Below are 9,922 nucleotides of genomic sequence, written 5' to 3' on the forward strand. Positions count from 1 at the left end.
ACCTTATACCAAATGATTTCTTTCATGCAAAGATGAAAACTTTATAAACTACTTGGTATATTAGTCAAATGCTTAAACAATCAAATCTTACCTGAACGACAAAAAAATTGAAATGTTTATAGTTGTTCTAAACGCGTATTAAATGTCATTAAATGCATAAAATCTTAAAACAACAAAAGTGATAAGAAAAAGGACATATTTTTCTGCATGCATATCTACTATACTCTCTGTAAATTACCTATGACAAGTATCAACCTACTCCATTATATACAAATTAGAAGTGGACGTTAGACACAAAGAAGACATTCAAGGAATGTTCTCTTTATCAAAAGTCACGTTAGAAAGTTCTTATAACCTACTTTTGATAAATAACTGAAAAAGCACGTCTGCTTTGACAAGTTGACTTTTACCAACGACTACTACCTACGAAAAGGTTAAGAAGATCCAAAGATCAAAGCAAAGTACTATCTAATGCACATTTTCTTGAAGCCTATATATTGAAGAATGTCAAAGAAAATAACATGAGAATAAGCACATGAACACGAAAGAAAATATATGTGAAGGAAAGAAAATATCAAAAGAAAAGCGAAACACTCTCAAGCTTCATAGAATCATAAGCTTACTATTGTAAGAATAGAGAAAAACTCCAAGAGTATATTACATTGAATTGTATTATACACATCCTTTATACGAGAAATAGTCTAAGGACTTATAAGTGATCTGTTTGATTATAAATTCCGAAGAAAATTCAAATACTTAACGCTTAATTTAGTGGGGTTAAATGATAACTAGACGTGTTTATCTAGTGGAAACCAGGAGTGTGTAAAACTCAACTAGACAATATAATGGAAAGATACTAAAAGTGGGTGAAACTCGATTCTAATCAGATTAACGGGGTTACTTGGAGTGATTAGGTGATACCAAGAGTGTTGCAAACACTCAGTTGTAATCTTGTTGAAGATTATAGTGGAACCCTCTAAGAGGTCTTAGAGGAGAACTGAACGTAGTTCGGTGGAGTAAACCAGTACAAAAATACTCGTGCATTTATTATTTCGATTCTGCTAAACGTCTTTCTTAACAACCCTACAATTGCATATTATCTTAATTGCTATAAAAACTCTTGTCACCAAATGTTATTTTTCATTAGGAGCTAGCTTTATTAAAATGTTGCAGCAAACTTGATTAAACAATTGAAAAATATTTGCTTCAAAATTTATAGTTTGAACAAATCTTTCAAGTCAAGCGTTAAACAACTTATATAAATATTTTAATCCTTGACAAGGTTGTTAATGTATCTCCTTTGCGAAAAGTTTCCCTATAACATTATTCAACTCCCCCTTAGTGTTTTCTAGGTACTTCACACCTATCCTTCCTGTAACAGTTGGAATGAAACCATGGATGTTGTGGAAACTGATCTGCCATAGTTGGAACTAATTCTTCTATGCTTGAAGAACGAATTTGAATCTGTTATGTGGTCGTTGGAACTGATTCCAAGGGTCTGAAAATCGATTTTGTTATGCTTAGAACTTGTTCCATGGTGGCTGGAACCGATTCTACAGGTGTGGAAGGTTTGGTTGTGCTTGGAACTTGTTTTGTGGTGGTTAAAACCGATTTTAGTGGTGTGGGAATTAGCTAAGTTATGCTTGGAATCGGTTCTACGGTGGTTGAAACTGATTCTAGGGTGTGAGAATTAGTTTTGTTGTCCTTGGAACCTGTAACGTGGTGGTTAGAACAAATTTCAAGGGCATGTGAATCATTTTTTGTGCTTTGAACCTATTATGTGGTCATTGAAATTGATTCCATGAGTGTGGGAATCAGCTTTGTGTTTATATCTTTATTTATTTCAATTAATATTTTTTTAAAATTTTATTCATTAAAAAAATTCTAAAATAATTTTAACTCATCTAGAAATAATTTTATATTACTTTTAACATCAAGGGAAATTTGGTAATCTTACTTTTCAATCTATTAAAACCTTTTTTAATCTGTTACATTAGTTAAAATTCTCATAAACTTTACTCTCAAATCCACTTTATAATTACCTCTAAATCTCTTGAAAGAAACACCACAAACTTCACCTTTAAATTCATCCAAATCCATTTATTTTATCTCCCTCAAATAATTCCTTAGAAAAGAACAAAACCAAAAGGTTCTTTTTGTATTCCTTTGTACATATTGAGGAATGGATTTAGAAAAGAGTGAATGAAAAGATTGAGGAGATAAAGAGGAGGATTGTGGTGTTATTTACTTTGAGCGATTGAGAAGTGAATGTGAATGGATTTAAAAGAAAAATTTGTGAAAGATTTGATGTGATAAATAAAAATGTTATAATAGAAAAAATTAAAAGATTACACATTTGTCCTTGTACTTAAAAGTAATATAAAATAAAGAATTGATGAATTAAAATTGATTTAAAAGACGATGTTGATGAATAGTTTTTAAATAAAAAATAAATAGGTCTAATTAATTAAAAATAAAAATGTTATTGATATTAAAAAATGCTTAAATATATTAATTTAAAAATAAATGTTCAAATTAAATAAAAATAAAGTTTAAACACTTTGTAATTAAAAAAAAGATTAAATATGTTTTTAGTAAACTTAAATTTTTGTAAACGCTAATAACACCTTGAATGAAATAATAGACCTCGAGTCATTAGAATTAATTACAAGACAAAAATCTACTATGTTGTTTATATCTTATTATATAATTAGGCCTATAAGGCTTATAACTTCAAAGATAATTTAACATATAATTATTTCATTAAATAATTTTTCAAATGAGCTCTAAACAACCGAACAAACAAACTTATGGCATAGACAATTTCACAAAAGTTATTCGTAAGTCTTGAAAAGATTTAAACTTACTCATTCTCATATTCTAAAATGATAATTTAGTGTAATAATTTAGATTTCGAAATACAGATTTTTACTAAAAAAATACATTTATATGTACTCTATTCGGAAATAAATGTATATTATAATACTAAGAATGACAAAATAGTTTTCTCTCGTTGTCTTACATTTTATTGATTTATTAACCTGTTAGACTACAAACAAATTTGATAAAATAAAGTGTAAAATTGATAAAATTGATTTAAAAAATAACACAGAAAACAAAATCAGCTTTAATAGCACAACAAATCCATCAATAAAAAGTTATGAAAATTGAAATATTGTAAACCAAATCCTGACCAGAGCATTCGATTTAATAGCTTCCGTGACAATCTTGGCACAGAGGGTAAGGGGGTAGTCAGGTAATTTTCCGCTGAACTCGGTTTCTTCTTTCTTACCTCATAAAAACCAAATCCACTTTGGAGTACCTCTCTCGATAATAATTTCCAACACACTTTTCGCAAACCCACTCTTTTCCCCGCCATTCACTTCGCAATTTCTCTTCCAAATCTGTCCCTCTAGGGCTCCCACTTCGTTCCTCTTTCTCACCCAATCCCTTCCACGCAAACCCTAATTTCCCTCAATTTCCCTCCAGATTTCACCGTTCTCCACGCTTTCATGCTCTTCACGTGACCAATCCATGAGCTTCCCAGTCACTTCCGGCGCCGGCGTCGCCGCGGCCTTCTCCGGCTCTCGAGGCATCGGCCTTTCCAACACCGTCCACTCCGAGCTCGCCGCCTGCCTCCCGCTGCCGTCGCTCCCGGTTTTCTGCGGCGCCTCCGACCAGGACCTCCGCCTCGTTGACTCGCCGGCGCGGCTCAACCGCGTAGACGTGCTCGCGCAGTCCGGCAAGATCGCCGAGCTGCTTCGCCACACCGATGTGTCGTACTTGTAAGCTTCCCGTCCATTCCGTTCGTGTTCTACATTTTTCGCACGCCGAGGTTTTAGTCGCCTGCATGTTGAATAGTTGAATCAGTGAATCTCGTAAGCATGTGTTGAATTAGGCTCGAAGTTTCGATTGAATAGTTGTTACTTTTTTTGTGCAACTGAAGTTCACAGTTGCGAGCTGAAGTTACTTGCATTCGAATTTTCATGTGATATAGTGCATCATATGTCATGAAAATTGACTTTTGGTTATCGTATGAAATTTGCGTCTTAGGTACTTGTTTACTATGTGTTTAATACGTCAGAGAGAAATATGTGAGACTAAGAGGAGATAAAGATAGAAAAGATACAAATAGAGCAAATGCAAGTAAACGAGACATGAAGTGAGAATAGAAGTTGTTTGGCTCTGAAGAAAAACGAGTGAAATAAAAACAATTAATATATGTATTTCAATTTAATTTTTATGTTAAATAACTGGTGATGAACCAGTCATAATTGATTATGGAAAATTGAAAATTAATTGTGATAGATTGATAATCTATTTTGAACAATTCATTACCGATTGTTTTTGGAAAACTAATGATTTCTCATATAAAAGTTATTGATAATCCATTATAAATCACTTAGGTGACTGCAAATGTTGTTACAGTAGAATCTTCACACTGAGTCGTGGAGAAAAAGGAATTTGTGAGACTTACTAAACTCTTCCCCGCTTCCTTTCCTTTTTCTAAGACATAGTGAGACCGTGTTGACGGTTAGAAGCAAAGTTGGTGCCACGATCCTAGGCAAATGTTAATGGGAAATGAAAGTGAAAGAGGTCTTTATTGATTGAAGAGGCTTTGTACCTAGGACTAATAAAGTTCCAGCAGAATGGGTCTAGGCTTTCGAAAAAAATGAAGATGCAAAGGGTAAAGAGAAAAGAAATGTCTTATTTTTGTGATTATAAGATACTTTTGTTTGGTAATTGTTCCCGATAAGGCTATAAAATCTGCAACAAAACGCATATATCCAAAAAAATGCTATCATCTCTTTATTTCATTATATTTTCCCTCCATTTTTCTCGCATACCAAATCTACCTCTAGTTATAGTTCTCTCTCTAAAGAAAATTAAATTAATTTATTTATATTTAGTTTTTCTTGCCTTTTCACGTGGAGTTTGCATGTTTAGGTCTCAGGCAGATTAGTATTGGACTTGTAAATAAACATTGGATGCTATTATATGCAAGGTATTGAATTGCAGTTGCAGTTTGATTTCATTTTTTCATATTGGGGATAATGCAGACAAGTGTGACAACAATTGGGGTTGCTTAGTGGTTGTGGACGCTAAAAGTCCCTTACATTGTGGCTGAAATTGGGGTCACTGTCTTCTTTCTTAAACCCTGTGCATAAGGTTTACTTCTTTAGTTTGAGAGCTTTACTTAAATTTTTTATATCTTATAAAATTAATGGAAGAAGTTTTTACCACAGTTTACTAGTACATCTTTTTCAAACGAGTTTGGAGTTTTATGTACCATGTTGGTTGAATGTAAGGAACCGACATTCATTAAAGCTATTTTCACGTGTCCAATTTCTCTTGTTTTGTTAAAATTGGATGTTTCAGTAAAGGTGTATAAATTGTTGCCATCATTTTCAGTGTTGATTATGTTGTAACTATTGTATCTATTATTGAATTTAATACAACTCCGTTTAATTTTTTCTTCCGTAGGAATTTAAGAGATGAAGCCAAAGGTGTTCCTTATATATATGTTGAGCCTTTAGAACTCCATGATGAAGTTCTCAGGTGCAATCCTGAAGCATTTGAATACAGCACTGCAGGTAAAAGAGTGCTTGGTTTCTGCCCCAAATATCACTAATGTGGATTTTGTTTCAAATCTAATGGAGTTGCTGTTGCTCATTGTTCTATAATAGTCTGACATAAATTGAGGATTTGATTTCTTTGCACTTGGGAAAGTTTAGTCATGCTGAGATTTATTATGAAGAGAAACTGTCATAATAGAATGAAGTTTGATTTCATATTGACAAATTACTGTCCTTTGTACCTTTCAAGATGGCTAATGTGATTTGTTTGTTTGATTAAACTAGAACTTTGTTTTGTGATGTCCAACATATAAAGTTGTTTACCTTTTTCACCTAAAACTGATGTTTTACTTTGCTCTTTGGGCTTTCCATTAAATAATTTAATGGTGCTCTGCTTATTGTCTATTGTATTGGTCAAGTTTCTCAGGTCCTGTTAAGGAGCAGATCTCTGGCAGTGCAGTACCTGAAAAGAGGCAATCTGAATCAAGTTTTTCTGTCCCAAGTCAGACTCAGAAAGACTATAATGCAACACATAGTCGCCAGCTTGATAATTTTTCCACAAATGTATTAATATATTATATATTATACTTTATAGTGTTAGTTGATATTTGATTTTCATTTTTTAATTTTTCAAAACTACTTGGCAGGATATTTCCGCGTTGTCTTCTAAAAAATCGAAAGTAAAAAAGAAAGGTGGCGATGGAATATCTATAGCACCTGATTCTGCTGAGCTTCAAGGTTGGTGCATTCTTGTTTCCTGAAATCTTACTTTTTATTGTTGTCTGTTTGCTGTCTTTATGTTGGTCATCACATTGCTGAAGATAAACGTGCTGCTGTTACATGCGTAATCAACTGGTATTTGTAATTTTTTCTAGGTGCCCACATTCAAAGGTTTTGTGATCTTTTGGAGGATTTATGCAGCAAATCTGAACTAAATAGTGATGACAGAGATGAAGCAGAGTGGTTGTCACTGCCTCTTTCTGATCTTAGATTACTTGTCAATGAAATAACATCTATTCGTGAAAAGAAACTTCTGCATTTGGTTCCCATAGAAGTCCTTGTTAGACTATTAAAAGTTCTAGATCACCAGATACATAGAGCAGAGGGCCTGTCAATTGAGGAATGTGATAATAGTGTAAGTTCATGTGACACTTCTTCTGTATTACTTTGTATTGAATTTCTTTGGCTTGTTTGGATTTAGTTGACATTGGATATGAACTCAAGTTTTCCAAAAATTTATTAAAATCTAACTTCTACATACTATTGAGCTGTATGTAAAAGCTTAATTTCAAAATAGCTGTATGCCGTTTTTTTGCAGTTCCAACAATATCATCATAGAATGAGTTTGGTAGCTGAAGCTCTATTTGAGAGTTCTCTTCACTTCCAATTTTGTGATATTGTTCAATAGGAACTCTTGAGGTTCTATATCCATCTTACCTGTTTCTTTGAGGACATCAAATACATAAATTTTTTGTTAGATGAAACTCTCTTTTTTGAATAAGCAACCTTTATTCAAAGGAAACACTTGCCTTTTCCTAGGTTTTTCATCTCAACTTGGGTTGCTGATTTTTTCTTTAAAACGAATTTCTGTTTAATCATTCTACAATAATCATATCATCTGAATATACTAGCACTGCAGTGAGTTTACCTGTAATAAAGGGCTTTATGAGTAATGTATGATGGCCTTGGCTTTGTTTATATCTTAAGGAAACTTTTACTTTTGTAAATCTCCTAAACCATGCTTATGAAGATTGTTTAAGATCATTTGAGACCCTCATTAGGAGAAATACCTTATCCCTTGTACTAGGAGTTTCAAATCCTAAAGGTATCTCAATGTACACTTCTTCTAAAGCTCCGTGAAGAAAAATATTCAAAAACATTATTTACATTTTACTGGTTTAAGTTCCAACCAAAATGAGCTGTCAGAGCAAGAACAATGCAAATTACATTTATCTTTGCTATTGGAGGAAATTTTCTCTGCATTATTCAATCAACCTGACATTATATTTGTCTGTATTACCATGTGCTTTATATTTCACTATAAATAGCCATCTATACCCTACAACCCTTTTATGTGTTTTTATTTATCGATAATCTCCCATGTTGAGTTTCTTTCTAATGCAGTCATCACCTCTCTTATAACTGTGTTCAATGTTCACTTTTTATGGTTTCTTAGATTGTGGTAGGATTATTTGTGGCATCAATAGCAATAATAAAACTTTGATGTTTATAAGAGTGATTATTAGTGCAAACATATTTATTGAGAAATAAGACATTTAACACATGATCTTTTTTCTATTTCGATGCACTGGGGTTAATTCCAATTCCAAATATCTAAGTTAGGCAACTCTTCTTGCTCCAGAGCCAAAGTGGGTTGTTTCCTTCTTTGATATTTATCAAAAAATGTCTTCTACCTTGCTGTTGAAGGAAAACTCCGTTGTTTCAAGTGTTTTTGTCCCTTGAAGTAGAAGGTTGACAAAAAGGGGTTCTATTTCATGCAATGTAACATCTATGGTGATAAAGACACTAGATCTGATGATGATAAGAATTTATATTCCTATTTTGTAGGGGTAACTAATAATGACATAATTAAGAGTTCCAAGATCTAGTTCATTGCAATTTGCTTTATGAGAGTGAACAAGAACAATGGATCCAAAGACTTGGGAAGGTAGACTTGATACTAAGGGAGAAAAGATAATAAAAGACAATGAGGATTTGATAGGACTCATGTCATTTAAGACACGGGTGAGTAACCTATTGATGAGGTATGTGGTAGGTAGCACTGCTTTTCCCCTATAGATTTATAAAAATTAGAAACAGAGATAAGTGGATCTATTTTAGAGGCCTTGAATTGGTTTAGAAGAGCTTTATGATCTTCTATTTATAATGATGAGAAAGTGATACAATGAGAAGATGAAAGATCAAAAGACTACACTAGACTTCTTAGGTACAGAACTAGGTACAACTCATAGGTTGCACTTGACTCATAGGTACAAATGGAAGTAGTTCCCAACACACTACTCCCTACTTTAGACTTAATAGTTACTCTAACATACATAAATTTAATAATTATTCTAACAAGATTTTTGGAACAAACATATGGAAAAGGGGTGCTCTAGCTACTTTTTTGTGAAAATCCATTTTTGTTGTGGAGTGCAACACCACATGTTGATAATAAATCCATTATGAGATAAATTTTGAGAATTCACAATTTACATATTTAGTAAACCATTATTATTAGACCTAATTCTTTTGATGCTTTTTTCAAATTGATTAGTAAACCATTATTACTAGAATTACTTGGTTAAAAAAGTATTTATTCATCCACTTTTAGATCAAAGATCTGGGCTATCTAAAATATTTTCTTGGTATTGAAGAGGTGCAACCAAAAGGTGTCATCACTTGACAAAAAATATGCTATTGATATTTTGGAGGAAATAGGCTTGTCAAATTGCAAACCCATTGATAGTCCTATGAACTCAAATTAGAAGTTAACGAGAGACACAGGGGAACTATTCTCAAATGATGAGAGAGATAGAAGGTTGGTTGGAAAATCATTTATCTCACTATAACATGACATTATGTTTCTTATTTGTGGTAGTTGTGAGTCAATTTATGCATAACCCTCATTGATTTCTAGAATGCAGTACTTTGCATTCTTATATATGTAGAAGGGAGCCCATGAAAAGGATTGTTGTATGAGAACTAGCGAAATACTAAAGTCCTAAGATATTGTGATGTAGATTGGGCTTGTTGTCCCATTGACAAACGATCTACCATAGGATATTGTGTATTTCTTGGAGGGAATCTTATATCTTGAAAAAGTAAGAAATATAGTGTTGCTTGACATGGCACAGAAGTGGAATATAGATCTATGACCCTAGCTACATGTAAACTTGTGTGGATTAAACAAGTCTTTAAGAGTTGAAATTTTGAGAAAATGAGCATATTAAGCTATATTGTGACAATCAAGTAGCTCTTCATATTGCCTCCAATTTTGTGTTTCATGAGAGAACTAAACATATAGTGATTACTTGTCATTTTGTTAGAATGAATTTATTGTCCAAGGATCTCATCACAGTGTTTGTCAGCTCTAATGAACAACTTGTAGACATTCTAACTAAATCTCAATGAGGACCTAGCATTCAATTTATATCATCAAAGATTGGTGCATATGATCTATATGCTTTGGTTTGAAGGGGAGTGTTGATATGTGATGTTATTTTTGTTGTTATTTCTCTTTTGTATCTACCAACTTTAGGGTTAGGGTTTAAGTTAAGTGTATCTTGCCTCTATTTATAACCATATATATATATATATATATATATATATATATATATATATAT

The 9,922-nt window shown here is 32.7% G+C and overlaps 1 protein-coding gene across 5 annotated transcripts in view; it reads left to right on the top strand.

The window, feature by feature from the left end:
* The first annotated feature begins 3,287 nt into the window (after positions 1-3,287).
* The window catches only part of LOC106770121 (sister chromatid cohesion protein SCC2), an 18,039-nt gene continuing 11,404 nt past the window's right edge, over positions 3,288-9,922 (top strand). For 2 of the 5 annotated variants that reach the window (XM_014655949.2, XM_022784844.1), the window contains exons 1-5: positions 3,304-3,785; positions 5,485-5,594; positions 6,004-6,140; positions 6,224-6,314; positions 6,452-6,711. In XM_014655949.2, the coding sequence (XP_014511435.1) occupies positions 3,535-3,785; positions 5,485-5,594; positions 6,004-6,140; positions 6,224-6,314; positions 6,452-6,711 (849 nt within the window). In that variant the 5' untranslated portion in view covers positions 3,304-3,534. Of the gene's footprint in view, positions 3,786-5,484; positions 5,595-6,003; positions 6,141-6,223; positions 6,315-6,451; positions 6,712-9,922 lie in introns of all 5 variants that reach the window. The other 3 variants (XR_001376398.2, XM_014655956.2, XR_002669089.1) reach the window with 3 other exon arrangements.

This window comes from Vigna radiata, chromosome 1, assembly GCF_000741045.1.
Source record: "Vigna radiata var. radiata cultivar VC1973A chromosome 1, Vradiata_ver6, whole genome shotgun sequence".
Classification (NCBI taxonomy): Eukaryota; Viridiplantae; Streptophyta; class Magnoliopsida; order Fabales; family Fabaceae; genus Vigna; species Vigna radiata.